The sequence below is a fragment of the Oncorhynchus clarkii genome, unplaced genomic scaffold (assembly GCF_045791955.1).
Source record: "Oncorhynchus clarkii lewisi isolate Uvic-CL-2024 unplaced genomic scaffold, UVic_Ocla_1.0 unplaced_contig_5334_pilon_pilon, whole genome shotgun sequence".
Taxonomy (NCBI): domain Eukaryota; kingdom Metazoa; phylum Chordata; class Actinopteri; order Salmoniformes; family Salmonidae; genus Oncorhynchus; species Oncorhynchus clarkii.
This window is the reverse complement of record NW_027260988.1, coordinates 49,134-65,105: the sequence shown is the minus strand read 5'-3', so window position 1 is coordinate 65,105 and position 15,972 is coordinate 49,134. Positions and strand designations below refer to the sequence as shown.

Below are 15,972 nucleotides of genomic sequence, written 5' to 3'. Positions count from 1 at the left end.
TTCTCAGTTGGAGCTGCAGTGTACCCAAGAGCCTCTCGGTGGATGCTGCAGTGTACCCAAGTGGCGTCGGGGGCAACTGCTTGCACGCACGCTACCACTCCACTATGTCTCCCTGTCATGGCTTTTGCTCCATCAGTACAGATACCAAAATCAGCAGCAGCTACGTTTGGCTACAAACGGACTGTTTGTGGAATTCCGTGAGAGAGTAACGGTTAATGTGATTGGATATAAATTATTTGACTAGGCTACCTGTAATTCACATTGTGTTGTTATTTCACTGAACACTAGATGGTTTCATTTTATGTTTGCCAGTGAAACGAGGCTACTCAGGCGCAAAAAAAACTCACCCAAATGACTCTTTGAAAATGTAAAGAAATAAAATGTTACAATATTGTATCTATATAACAAAAACTATCTGTGAATCACATCTTATTTGGCGTACCCCTGACGGCATTGCGCGTACCCCAGTTTGGGAAAACCTGCTTTAGGTGTAAGGGGATTAAACAACATCCTTTGGGGGACAGGGTAGTGTACTAAATAGAGGATAGTGTAGTGCACTACATAGGGGATAAGGTAGTAAACAACATGCTTTAGGGGATAGGGTAGTGCACTATGTAAGGGATAGGATGCCATTTGGAATTACAGAGAGTCACACTCACACACCACCTGGGTGTGGCCTGTGGCTCTAGGATCACAATCTCAGTCTATGAACCATTCACACAGAGACCAGAGAGAGCTTTGCATCCAGGTATGTCATGTTGATTCTTTATGCTAGTGGGTATATATCAAATATAAATGTGGGGAAATGCATGTCATAAATTAATAGCAATCGAATTAACTGCAATTGTTAATACATTTTAACAATGCTGTTGTTCATTAATCATTTGAATTCAACTGTTGAAATGAATTTCTTACTTCAGAGATTTCCATTGAATTGCATATGGCCTGTGTTCTGGAAAAACCTTGACTCTCACCTTGTGGTTCAGACATTGAAGTATGTTCTGTCTTCCCCCCCCCCCTCTCTCTCTCTCTCTCTCTCTCTCTCTCTCTCTTTCCCTCTCTCTCTTACCCTCTCTCTCTCTCGCTCGCAGGGCTGCATCTGTCACACTGTGTTACTCTCTCTTTCAACCACATCATTACCATTGACTCAGTTCATCTCTTTTCTGAAGAAATGAATTTCACAGAAGTAAACTCCTCTTCTCTAAACCTCTCCCACACTGAAGAACTCAACTTTCACTGGGAATACTGCAAGGACCTGACCTCAGTATTCCTTGCCTGTGAACTCACAGCGTTTGCTCTTGCTTTCCCCATCCATGGCTACACTCTCTGGCTCATCACCGGCTCCGCCTCCATCGCCACGGAGATCTTCATTTTCAACATGGCTGTCCTAGAGATTGGCTACAGTCTGTTCATCCCGCTAGCCGATGCTGTCTACGTCCTCACAACATATCAAAGCCACTTCAGAGTCATCGCCTACACCGCCTCTCTTCTCCTCTTCAGCCGTCCCGTGTTCCAGTGCTGCATCTGTGTGGAGCGCTACCTGGCGGTGGTCCACCCTGTGGTCTTCCTGAAGTACAAACCCTTAAGGTACAGGGTAGGGTGGGCGGCCGGGGCCTGGGGGGTCACGCTGATGTTCACCGGTACGGCTGTTTCCCTCTACGCACCTCAGTTCCCCATCCACTGCTTCATCACCTACATCCTGCTCTTCCTATTCGTCGATCTATTCTGCAGCCTCTCCATCCTCCGTGTCCTGAAGCGCCCAAAACTGGGGCAGGGAGAGATGGAGAGAAGAGGAGGAGGGGAAAAGGAGAAAGAAGGGATGAACGCCATGAAGAAGAGAGCATTCATGATTGTCTCTGTCGTCATGACCACAATGTTGATCAACAACATTCTCACAGCGGTCATTTACCTTCTGTGCGACTTCATCGCACCCAAGGTGTTCTGCCTGCTCGATGCCTTCAACATGTTACTCCTGGTGTTATGTGGATTGGTACAGCCCCTCTTCTACCTGCACAGAAGTAGGAAACTACCCTGTTGCCTCAGGGGCCAGTGAGTGAGAGGTGGCACAACCATAGAAGATGGCCGCTGGTCCACCCATCACAGACTATTGAGTTGATTGTGAATGTGCTTTCTAGTTATTATGTTTTGATAAAAACATATATCTATCCCTATGTTGATGAATTTTTTCAAATGCAATCCGTTTTCCAACGCTAAACAGTGTGTGGAATTAAGAGATAATTCAACTATACTGTAGGTAGTGAATATACGACTGGCAGATTGTGCATGGTTCAGAATGGCAGTCACACTAACCCTGCTTTGCCTAACCTTAACACTTAAGCTAACCGTAAGCCTAACCATAACCCCTAACCTTAGCCCTGAAGTTGACCAATTCTAACCTCTGGTCCTGTGTGGCTGAGTTGGTAGGGCAGTGAACCTGCAAGGCTGTGGGTTTGAGTCCCATGGGGAACCGGTATGAAAAAAAAGTATGTACTCACAACTGTAATCTGTCTGGAATAGAGAATCTACTAAAATTTGAACTATGTCTTCTTTTCTGTTGTGTTTTTTTGACCACGTCACATGGTTAGGAAGTCTCCTATCCCAAGCTACTGAATAGGTGCTGTCATTTAAGCCTTTTTCACATTGATAAATCAAATCTTTTGCATATCTGATTTGAATCTGTTCTTTTCCTGCAGTCTGAATGGCCAAACAGCAGATATTTCAAGCCAAATTTTAGACCACCTTCATAGGTGATAAAAAAACTGATTTCATGCCATGCGACTGTCTGAATAATCAAATTGTATTGACAGTTTGACAAATCTGACAAATTTGACAAATCTGTTGACAGTTTTGACAAGAACATGTGGTTGCTAACTAGCTTGGTAACTGTTCACCAAAAAAATTGTGAACGTGCTACAAAGCTGACCAGCCTACATAGCTAACTGTGGCTTGCCAAAAAGGACTTGTTCTGAAAGTTGGACCATCTTATCCTTTGAGGCTTTAAAAGTGTTCTGAAGCTTTGATTTTGAACATTCAAAGCAGCTGGGACACATCCATGGCAGGAATTGTTATCACCTTAGTTTGTCACATAACTTCAAAGGAAGCAGGGCACCAATCAGTCTATACCACTGCACACACACACACACACACACACACACACACACACACACACACACACACACACACATACACACACACACCTGTGGTTACTATGATAATTAGCGTAGAAATTACTGCTGGTCACTTGTCACTTGTAACTTGTAACTTGTTGTTTGGACAGTCAGTGTTCTAAAACAGATTTGAAAACAAACTGATTTGCTTATTAAGGCCTGCTGTGTGAACAAGGCTTTACAAAACCTTCTAAATCAATCAAATACCCTGTATGGACATTAGGTCCTGACAAACGTTCATTTGCGTAGGTGTAATGACCTGCTGCACCTGTTTGTGACTTACAGGTGTTCAAGCTGGGACTAATAGACCTGACTTATGTTCAGGACACACCAAATGGAAATTGTTTTGAATGAGGTTCAAATCAAATCAACCTGTATTGGCAACATACACGTGTTTAGTAGATGTTATTGCAGGTAGCGAAATGCTTGTGTTTCTAGCTCCGACTGTGTAGTAATATCTAACAAGAAACAACTAACAATTTCACAACATATACCTATTCGCACAAATCTAAGTAAAGGAATGTAATTGAGAATATATAAATATATGGACGAGCAAGGTCAGAGCTGCATAGACTAAGAACAGTAGAATAGTATAGAATACAGTATATAGATATGAGATGAGTAATGCAAGATATGTAAAGATTAGTAAAGTGACTAGTCTTCCATTTATGAACGTGGCCAGTGATTTCAAGTCTATGTATATAGGCAGCAGCCTCTATGTGCTAGTGATGACTATCATTCAGATGGCCTTGAGAAATAAGCTGTTTTTCAGTTTCTCTGTATCAGCTTTGATGCACCTGTACCGACCTTGCCTTCTGAATGATAACAGGGTGAACAGGCAGTGACTCGGGTGGTTGTTGTCCTTGATGATCTTTATGGCTGCATTGAGACATCGGGTAGGTGTCCTGGAGGGCAGGTAGTTTGCCCCCGGTGATGCATTGGGCAGACTGCACCACACCCTGGAGAGCCTTGCGGTTGCGGGCGGCGCAGTTGCCTTACAAAGCAATGATACAGCCCGATAGGATGCTCTCAATTGTGCATCTGTAAATGTTTGTGAGGGTTTTAGGTGCCAAACCACATTTCTTCAGTCTTCTGAGGTTGAAGAGGCTTTGTTGCGCCTTCTTCACTACACAATCTGTTTGTGTGGACCATTTCAGTTTGTCAGTGATGTGTACAGTTGAGGACTTGTGAGGCGTCTGTTTTTCAAACTAGACACTAATGTACCTGACCTCTTGCTCAGTTGTGCACCTTTGGCCTGAATGCTTAGCGTCACGTCATGAGGAAACCTGGCACCCTCCCTACGGAGAAGCACGGTGGTGGCAGCATCATGCTGTGGGGATGTTTCTCAGAGGCAGGGACTGGGAGACTAGTCAGGATTGAGGGAAAAACAAACGGAGCAAAGTACAGACAGATCCTTGATGAAACCTGCTCCAGGAATGTATGATTTTTTCCAATATGAATATTATTATTTTCCAATTCCTGATGATTGAATGCATTTCCAATGTAATCAGTACCCTAGAAAGCAGGGATTGGAACCAGTTCAAAGAACAGACCTGAGAACTTGAAAATAATAAATTTTTCAAGTGTTGGATTCAGGGTAAACTTTCAACATTGAGATATTAAAGACATGATAGATCAGAGGCATAGTATATAAAGGAGTGAGAAGTCAATAAGTATCGGTGTCCCGCTAGCGGGAAAACCATCAGTGATACTGGAGGGCGCGCAATTCAAATAAATAATCATCATTTTTATGGATTTTAAACATTTATGTACATACAAGTGCCTTATATCAGCTGACAGCTTAAAATCTTCTAAATCTAACTGCACTGTCAGATTTACAGTAGCTACAGCAAAAACATGCCATGCGATTGTTTGAAGACGGCGCCCAACATCTAAACATTTTTCCACCGGCACAGGTTTCATACATTCACATATAAAGATTAAATATTCACTTACTTTTTGAAAATCTCCCTCTGATTTGTCACCGAAAGGGTCCCAGCTATGACATGTAGTGTTGTTTTGTTTGATAAAATCCTTCTGTATCAGCTCCTCCTCCACCTCCACAGGGCTGGGACACTGTCCTGTATCAGGGGTCTCTGAGGAAGAGGTGAATACATTGCCTTTTGGTTGGTGTAATATATAATAATTCATTTCACCAAATGTGAAAATGCTGTCATAATGAACACATGTTCAACTTGACAAAAAAACATGTTTTCACATCTCCAGAGATTCAATTTAGAAAAATTGCTATTAAAGGTAACAATTACAGTTCCAGGTTTGACCGTAACAAGGTGGACCATTTCATCTTAAACCAGCCATGACTTCCCTTATGACAGGGGGAAAGGAAGCTTGTTGTGGCAATTGAATTCAACTCTCAAAAATGAGAGTTTATTTGCCTACAATCGGACCAGTTTTCTGGTCGACGTCTGAAATGGCACCCTATACAAACTATATAATACACCAATAGGACTCAACGGTAGTGCACTTCAAAGGGAATAGGGTGCCATATTGGATGCACAAAGGTTTACATCACCAGGGTGACCTGATATGACACTTAGGTGTGGCAGGGCAGGGGACAAATGTGGATATTTAATAGTAGGTTATCAGTTCCAGCATCTGTGAGAGACACAGTCCACTACACCCCAGAGGACAGAGACACTGCATCAATTGCCTACAGGTGAGCAAACCAGTTTTATTTTTATATAATAGTTTTTTCATTTTGTATTTAAATCTCAATTGATGTATATACTCTATTTATTGATGAAACTTGTAAACATAAACATTAGATAATGTTTGTTATTTCGAACAGTGGCAATTTATTAAAATATACGGACACATTCCGATATTTTGTCAAGTTAAAGTAATCATCTCTTGTGCATAAAGTATCTACAAAGGATTGTTAGAGATTATTTTACTCAATTTAACTTCTTCAGGTGTTTTTGTGCTTAATTGTGATTCTAGTGAGCTGGGCACATAGTTGACGTTACTGAGCGTTTAAATAGTTTTTTAACCCCCAACAAAATAGTACTTTACCAGGGTAATACCTAACACCCTGTTGTAGTGGTTACAGAATGACTGTATGTGAAGATAGAGACATACTTTGCATGATCCTGTTGCTTGTGTAACTTTCATCTTCTCCTCCTCCCTCTCTGTCTCTCTGTTTCTGTCTCAACCTCTCTCACCAACTCACTCCCTTCTTTTATCTCTCTCTCCCTTTCGCTCTCACTCTTTATCCCTCCCTCCCTCCCACTTCTCAAATCGCCCATACTGAGCAAGAATATGTGTATATACAGGCTGGAATTCAATCTGATCACTCTTGTAGACAATCAGGCTTGTAAAGAGTATAAATAAAGGATATGTCTGTATATTTATAATAAATAACAACAATAATTATGATAACAAACAAGGCAACAGTAAACATGTTGTTAACAGTGTAAACAATGAGGCAGCCCCCCCATTGGGCCTGTTCAAAGTTGAGAATTTCTGTTGATCACTGTAGCGCCCCCACTCTTGCCTATCAGTGTAATTTTGTAAATGCCGGATTTCTATTGCAAAATGCATAATTCACCCAAGTTTCATAAAAATCAGGCCAGTGTTGTCTGAGATATTGCGTGTGACTAACTTATGAACAGACGGAGACAGATCCATAGTCTCACCTCTGATACTGTGCCACACAATGAAATCAATGTTTAGCCTCCACAATGAAAACAGAAACGACCTCTCCAGTCAGTGCTGTGAGACAGAGAGCTTGAAGACAGCTTGGTAAGTAGGTTCTGTCTCATGACTGCTGGGTGTATCACTAACCATGATCAAAATAGGCTAGAGTAAACATGTAGTCCCCCACAAATGATGCAGTGCCCCCCGTCCCCCCATTGGACCAATCAGTGTGATTATGGAAATTAACGATCTCCATGGATACTTTACCTACATTTCATCAAACGAGGCCTGAGGTGTCTGGGACATCGCTTGTGACTAACATATGTATAGTTGATTGCTAATGCGTCTCCCTTGGACCAGTAAGTGTTTGTAAATGCCAGATGTAGGAGCCATTTTGGCCTGTTTATGTGTTGTGTATTTTAGATGTCTGTCAAGGGTTACGTTTTACTTGTTTTGTACACTAGAGGGCACTTTATGGGGCAGCAGGTAGCCTAGGGGCCCGAGCGAAAATCTGTCGTTCTGCCCCTGAGCAAAGCAGTTAACACACTGTTCCTAGGCCGTCATTGTAAATAAGAATTTGTTATTAACTGACTAGCCTATTTAAATAAAGCTGGGAAAAAAAACGAAATATGTTGGGGTCATGGGTCACTGGTCATGTGTGGATATAGGTAGCATAGGTGACCAGGAAGGGTTAGCATAAGTGAGAGGAGAGCACATACAGTTGTGACCTTATCACAGATACAGCTAATAGAATGTATCTCTCTGCACGTTTTCTATAGGAATGTGTTTCGGAGCTGTTTATATCTATTTGTGCAAATAATGGGATATTTTTGTGGACGTGTTATGGACAGCTCTCTCCTGTGCCAGTGGCTTTTCATAGGGAATCGTCACTACTACTACTGTCCATAGCGAGACGCGTCATTCACCCAAGTTTCATCAACATCGAGCCAGTGTTGTGTGAGGTATTGTGTGCGACTACGGGACATACTGAGATAGATCCCCCCCACACACAGTGTTACATAGTGCGGGCAATGAAGTTATTGTGTTTCAATATATTCATCCTTGAAATCAATGGTCAGTTCCAGCTTTAAATGTGTCATAAAACTTACATTGAATACCTTTCAACAGACCACCATAGTGTGTAAGTAGCACTGAGAGTTTTCCCTGACCTTTTGACCTGACCTGGACTGGGACAACTCAGTGCCCTATCCAACACATTCTATCAAGCAAAGCATATTCTCTTCAACCATACTACACATGACTTACTGTTGTCATAACCAGTGGAAAACATTTGCATGTCAGGTGTGGTCCATTAAATGAGGTGATGGACAGCATCAGTGTACAGATGGGTAGCAACACAGGTGTATAGTGGGGGTGGGTGAGCGTGTGATTGTAGGGGAGGGAGGTACATGTGCTTGGTACATCAATATACTACTTGACATTCTTGGTTGAGGTCCTCATTTGGTATTAATTAGGAACTCCACCTCTTCCTGGGGTCCACATGAAACCTGACGTAATACATAGGACAGAACATCATTAGTCAAGGACTGAAAGACATACATCTAAAACGTCACACATACTGTACACATCAGTACATACACAAAATATCTAGGTCTAATCCAAAGAACACTGCAAATTACAATGCAAGATACTGCTGCATCTCAGTTCTCAGTTCAACATGGAGATACGGGTGTTTAAGTTCATTTACATTATCCTGGTGTCTATGATGGTGACCTACCTCTCCATGATTGTAATTATGTCTTTGTACAATGTCCTTCATCGGGTTCTGTTGTTTTGTCACTATCCACGTCTTTCTCAGTCATTGTTATCTGTGGATTTGTACCCCCTTTGATTTAAGATGACCTGTTAAATCAGTCATAACTCTGCTTGTGACAGGGGGAAAGGAAGCTTGTTTTTAGCAGCAGGGAGGGCCAATTGAATGCAAGCTTTAAAAATATATGTTAATTTATTTGCATACAATCTGGCACTCCTCTTGTCAGTGCTCTGGACATCATCAGAAATGGCACCCTATGCCCTATATAGTGTAAACATGTTGATCAGGGCCCTTATTCCTCTGGTGAAAGGTGGTATGTTTTATAGGGAATATGGTGCCTTTTTGGATGCACCATGATTTACATCACCAGGTTGACTTGACACGGCGCTCAGGTGTGGCAGGGCAGGGCAGAGATTTGGATATTTAGTGTGAGGTCATCAGTTCCAGCACCTGTGACAGACACAACACACCACACCTCAGAGGACAGAGAAGCTGAATCAATAGGCTACAGGTGAGCAAATCAGATTTATTTTAATTTTATATATATATATTGATGTAGCTTGTGAACAAAATCAGAATGTTAGCAATTTCTGAAAACACATGGACACATTTTGTTATTTTGTCATGTTTACAAAGTGACAATCTCTAATGCATGTATTATCTACAAACTATTTTAAGCGAGTATATTCATTTAGCTTCATCTGGATTTTTGAGTGAATCATTGTGATTCTAGCAAGTCTGCTCACCTAGTTGACGTAACTCAGAGTTTTACGTTTATTTTTCAAACAGGGTTTAACTTTTTTTTTTAATCAGTGACACCCTACTGCTCTGGTTACAAAAATATTATATGTGCATATATCAGATGAGACTTCAATTATAGCTAGAATAAATACTTTGCTTGTTTAACAATCCTCTTCCCCCCTCCTTCTCTCTTCTCTCTTCCCCTCACTCTGTCCTTGTCTCCCTCTGTCCCTGTCTCTTTCTCTCTATCTCTCACACTCTCTTTGTCTCTCTCTCTCTCTATCACTCTCTCTTTCTCTCTCTCCCTCACTCTCTCTTTCTCTCTTGCTCTCTTTCTCTGTCACCTCCTTCCTTTCTCTCTCTCTCATTTTATTTCTGTTTGTCTCTTTTCTTAGAAATCTCAAGAACTTCGACAAATGACAGTTACATACATCGTTGAGATGAATTTATCAACAGTCAATGATACGTTCACATCTCCTCATATCTCCCTCATTGAGACACATTTACAGGGTGAACATGTGGCACATTTTGTCCCCATGCTTACTGCTTCCTTTTCAATCAACATCATCCTGGGTCTCCCCACCAATGTCTACATCCTGTGGCTGATACTGACCGAAGCAGGAAGGACAATGGCCTCAGAGTTCTTCTCTCTCAACCTGACCGTGTCTGAGATCCTCTTCTGCCTCTTGAATGCCTTCAGCATAGCTGACGTCTACGTCCTGTATGATTTTGTTGACAAAGTCTCTGATTTTGCCTATGGGTTCATTTTCACTGGTCGTCCCCTGTTCCAGTGCTGTATCTGTGTAGAGCGCTACCTGGCGGTGGTCCACCCTGTCGTCTTCCTGAAGTACAAACCCCTGAGATACAGGGTGGGGTGTTGTAGTGTTGTCTGGCTGATGGTTCTTGGGTCCTGCTGTCTATGTGTTTTTGAGAACTTTACACCAGTGTTCGTCTACTCTCTCTTTGCCCAATCACTGATCTATTTTTCTCTGATGTCATTCTGCTGTCTCTCAGTTCTCTGGGCTCTGAAACGTCCAGGGCCAGGGGATGGGGACAGGGAGGGGACAAACAGCATGAAGATGAAGGCCTTTAAGATCATTTTGATTATCCTTGTTTATGCTGTGGTGTCTCAACTTCCAGTGGCGATGATGGCACTTTCTCAAAGTTACGTTGGACATATGGTGTTTTTTTCAGTCATGTCCATTTGTTTCTGCATCTGTATTATCTCAGGGTTTGTTCAGCCACTTCTTCACCTCCACAGGGTTGGAAAGCTGACCTGTATTAGAGGTCTCTAAGACATAAAGTCTAATCTCTTCAACCAATTAGTGCATTAAAAACATATATGTGATTGTATTTATGTTCTATGTTTATAATCATGTGTTATTTTAAATGTGTGATTTTTTCTCATTTGATTGTTTTCCAATTCATGATGTTTGAATGTATTCCCAATGTAATCCTAGAAAGTGATGGTTTGATTCCCCTCCTGTAGATGTTTTGATAATATTGGGTATGCAGTTTACGTACCCAAACAGAGTGCAAACCAGAACATCTCAAATCATTCATATTTACCAAGGAAATGGTTTATCTGGAATCAATCTGATCAAGCTTATAGACAATGAGGCTTTTAATAAAGGTATTGGTTCCATGTTGGCAGAGGTAAACAAGGTAAACACTGCACATGTCGTTTCCATTTGAAATGACCTGGACATGTCAAGCGGATATAGCTCGGTTTTGTGTAGAATCCCGGCCATAATGTAGTTGTTTGTAAATAGACCTGGTATCATTGTGTTTTAACCTTAGGCTGATGGTTTATTGGCAGAGAGACAGACCATTCAGCTGGATAACGCAGACAAAGGCTGGCACCAAACATTTATGTGTTTCTCTTGAAATGATAGATGATTGTTTTTGAAAGTTGCAATGTAGATTTTTTTGGGTTGATGAGATTAAATGCATTATTAATAAGGATCTCCCTGTCTCTCTGTCTTCTTTAAAGATGAAAAATAAAGGATTTGTATGTATTTTATATTTATACTAAATAATAACAATAATTGCAATAACAAAATAACAAAATATTTCAATACACTTATCCTTAAATTCAACGATTAGGTCCCACTATTGTGGTGTCATAAAATAGCATGAAATAACATTGAATACTTCTGCATTGAGTACTATATTGTGTATCTAGGGCCTGGAGGTTTCCTTACCTATTAATCTGACCTGGTCTGGAAAAACACTTTACACAGCACAGCATATTCTCTTCAACCATACTGTAAATCACTTAGCGATGTCATAACCACTTGCATGTCAGGTGTGGTCCATCTAGTGAGATAATGGGCAGCATCAGTTTACAGACGGGAGCAACACATTTGTCTTGGTGGGGGGTGTAAGCCTGATCCCAAGCCTGACCTTAAGACTGATACACCTTCAGTCAACATCTCCTCTGCTGGCTCTATGGCTCCAACTGGTGGCAAAAACAGACTGTGGTAAATACGATCTCTGGTTGACAGGAGGACTCACTGTCTCAGTCAAGATAAAAAGTTGGAGACAGGGACAGGGCTGATACTAAGGTTGAAGCAGAGGAAGCTCCACCAGGGGTTGAAACAAGGGAGGGCTGGTGGAGGTGTTCAAGCTACAGAGATGGAGTCTCCAGTATTAGGAGCAAGTGGAGAAGCCTGAATCGTCTTTATTACAGCCAGCATAAGTGAAGCAGAGAGAAGCTACAGACCCCAACACAGACCAACCTGGAGGTCAGGGTGGAAAGGCGGTTACAGAACCCAACACAGACCAACTTGGAGGTCAGGGTGGAGAATAGGTCACAGAACCAAACACAGACCAACCTGGAGGTCAGGGTGGAGAATACGTCACAGAACCCAACACGGACCAACTTGGAGGTCAGGGTGGAGAGGAGGACACAGAACCCAACACAGACCAACCTGGATGTCAGGGTGGAGAATAGGTCACAGAACCCAACACAGACCAACCTGGAGGTCAGGGTGGAGAGGAGGACACAGAACCCAACACAGACCAACCTGGATGTCAGGGTGGAGAATAGGTAACAGGGCCCAACACAGACCAACCTGGATGTCAGGGTGGAGAATAGGTCACAGAACCCAACATAGACCAACCTGGATGTCAGGGTGGAGAGGAGGACACAGAACCCAACACAGACCAACATGGATGTCAGGGTGGAGAATAGGTAACAGGGCCCAACATAGACCAACCTGGTTGTCAGGGTGGAGAATAGGTAACAGGGCCCAACACAGACCAACCTGGAGGTCAGGGTGGAGAGGAGGACACAGAACCCAACACAGACCAACCTGGATGTCAGAGTGGAGAATAGGTAACAGGGCCCAACACAGACCAACCTGGATGTCAGGGTGGAAAGGAGGACACAGGACCCAACACAGACCAACCTGGACATCAGGGTGGAGAGGAGGACACAGGACCCAACACAGACCAACCTGGACATCAGGGTGGAGAATAGGTCACAGAACCCAACACAGACCAACCTGGAGGTCAGGGTGGAGAGAAGGACACAGAACCCAACACAGACCAACCTGGAGTTCAGGGTGGAGAGAAGGACACAGAACCCAACACAGACCAACCTGGATGTCAGGGTTTGTCTCCTTTCAAATCAAATCAAAATGAAATCAAACTTTATTTGTCACATGCGCCGAAGTGTAGACCTTAACATGAAGGACAGTGCAGTTCAGGAAGAGTTAAGAAAATTTTTTCCAAATAAACTAAATAATAAAATTATAAAAAAGTAACACAATGAAATAACAGTAACAAGGCTATATACCGGGGGTACTGGTTATCCGAGGTAATTTGTACATGTAGGTAGGGGTGAACTGACTAGGCATAGATAATAAACAGCGAGTTGCAGCAGTGTACAAAACAAATGGGGGGGGGGGTCAATGCAAATAGTCAGGTGGTCATTTGATTATGGGGGGGTCAATGTAAATATTTAGGTGGTCCTTTGATTATAGGGGGGGTCAATGTAAATAGTCCTGGGGCCATTTGTTTAATTGTTCAGCAGTCTTATGGCTTGGGGGTAGAATACGTTAAGGAGCCTTTTGGTCCTAGACTTGGCACTCCGGGACAGCTTGCCGTGCGGTAGCAGAGAAAACAGTCTATGACTTGGGTGAATGGAGTCTCTGACAAATTTTGGGACTTTCCCCTGACACCGCCTATTATATAGGTCCTGGATGGCTGGAAGCTTGCACCCAGTGATGTACTGGGCCGTACGCACTACCTTCTGTTGCGCCTTACTGTCAGATGCCGAGCAGTTGCCATACCAGGTGGTGATGCAACTGGTCAGGATGCAGCTGTAGAACTTTTGGAGGATCTGGGGACCCATGACAAATCCTTTCAGTCTCTGCCCTCTTCACAACTGTCTTGGTGTGTTTGGACCATGATACTTCGTTGGTGATGTCCCAAAGATTGATTTCCCAAAGATTGGAAAGCTGCCGCGGTCATCCCCCTCTTCAAAGGGGGTGACACTCTGGACCCAAACTACTAAAGACCTATATCTATCCTACCCTGTCTTTCTAGGGTCTTTGAAAGCCACGTTAACAAACAGATTACCAACCATTTCAAATCCCACCGTACCTTCTCCGCTATGCAATCTGGTGTCAGAGCTGGTCAGCCTTGGTTTCTCAAATTATTGCCTCGCCTGGTTTACCAACTACTTCTCTGATAGAGTTCAGTATGTCAAATCAGAGGGCCTGTTGTCCGGACCTCTGGCAGTCTCTATGGGGGTGCCACAGGGTTCAATCCTCGGGCCGACTCTTTTCTCTGTATACATCAATGATGTTGCTCTTGCTGCTGGTGATTCTCTGATACACCCCTATGTAGACGACACCATTCTGTATACTTCTCGCCCCTCTTTGGACACTATCCTCCAGACGAGCTTCAATGCCATACAACTCTCCTTCCGTGGCCTCCAACTGCTCTTAAACGCAAGTAAAATTAAATGCATGCTATTCAACCGATCACTGCCCACACCTGCTCACCCGTCCACCATCACTACTCTGGACGGCTCTGACTTACGTGGACAACTACAAATACCTAGGTGTCTGGTTAGACTGTAAACTCTCCTTCCAGACTCACATTAAGCATCTCCAATACAAAATTAACTCTAGAATAGGCTTCCTATATCGCAACAAAGCATCCTTCACTCATGCTGCCAAACATACCCTCGTAAAACTGACCATCCTACCTATCCTTGACTTCGGTGATGTCATCTATATCCTCCGACACTGTACTCAACAAACTGGATGCAGTCTATCAAAGTGCCATCCGTTTTGTCACCCTCGCTTCATACTCGTCGCCAAACCCACTGGCTACAGGTTATCTACAAGTCCCTGCTAGGTAAAGCCCCGGCTTATCTCAGCTCACTGGTCACCATAGCAGCACCCACTCGTAGCACGCGCTCCAGCAGGTAAATCTCACTGGTCACCCCCAAAGCCAATTCCCCCTTTGGTCGACTTTCCTTCCAGTTCTCTGCTGCCAATGACTGGAACATACTGCAAAAATCTCTGAAGCTGGAAACACTTATCTCCCTCACTAGCTTTAAGCACCAGCTGTGAGAGCAGCTCACAGATTACTGCACCTGTACATAGCCCATCTATAAATTAGCCCAACTATCTTTACCGCTAATGTATTATTTTTATTTTTATTTTGTTCCTTTGCACCCCATTATTTCTATTTCTACATTGCACATTCTTCCACTGCAAATCTACCATTCCAGTGTTTTACTTGCTTTATTGTATTTACTTCGCCACCATGGCCTTTTTTTTGCCTTTACCTCCCTTATCTCACCTCATTTGCTCACATTGTATATAGACTTATTTTTCTACTGTATTATTGACTGTATGTTTTGTTTATTCCATGTGTAACTCTGTGTTGTTGTGTGTGTCGAATTGCTATGCTTTATGTATAGTAGTGGTTTGGATGGCCACCCGCCTTTTGTTGTTATGTGGTCAATGAATGGTCTCCTGGTTTACATAGATTAGTGGTAATGGTCATTGTAGATGAGTGGCTGTGGTCATTGTAGATGAGTGGTAGTGGCGAGGTCACATAACCAACTGTATCTATAGAAGTTGTAAATATGGTAATGTAGGAATATTTTAAAGACAATACACAGTGCACAGGATGAGAAGTCAGTGGAGTACTAATGATCAATAGAAGTAGTGGTTTTTCTGTAATATCAATGGGTCAGAGACATGGGAAGATTTTCAGTCTGGGACTCATAGCTTCATGCAAGTTCTCATTGGTCCAAATTGTTTATACATTGAACCTGAAATAGGATACTTGTTTCTGCCACCATCTCTTATGCCCGAAAAGAGCTTCTAGATATCTGGACAGCGATCACTCACCTCGTACTGGAAGAAGATATTTTCTGTAACGAGTCGGACAGGAAGGATCTACTTCAGACACCCGACAAGGCTTTCAAGAGACGAAGATTTCGGGGACTTAGTTCGGGGTGCCTTGTAAGGATCTGGCTGCAAGTGGGTAATCTGCCTTTATCATCAGTCCTATTAGCCAATGTACAATCATTGGATAACAAAATATACAATCTACTATGATGTATATCCTACTAACGGGACATTAAAAACTGTAATATCTTAA

At 42.7% G+C, this 15,972-nt stretch overlaps 1 protein-coding gene across 1 annotated transcript; it reads left to right on the top strand.

Annotated features, from left to right (window-relative positions):
• Positions 1 to 1,171: 1,171 nt before the first annotated feature.
• On the top strand, positions 1,172 to 2,053 carry LOC139402809 (uracil nucleotide/cysteinyl leukotriene receptor-like). Its single transcript, XM_071146735.1, has one exon. The coding sequence runs from the start codon at positions 1,172 to 1,174 to the stop codon at positions 2,051 to 2,053; it is 882 nt and encodes a 293-aa protein (XP_071002836.1).
• Positions 2,054 to 15,972: the final 13,919 nt, after the last annotated feature.

What these genes read in the sequence shown, in the direction of transcription:
- LOC139402809 (XM_071146735.1), top strand. Translation starts at nt 1,172, where the DNA reads ATGAATTTCACAGAAGTAAACTCCTCTTCTCTAAACCTCTCCCACACT.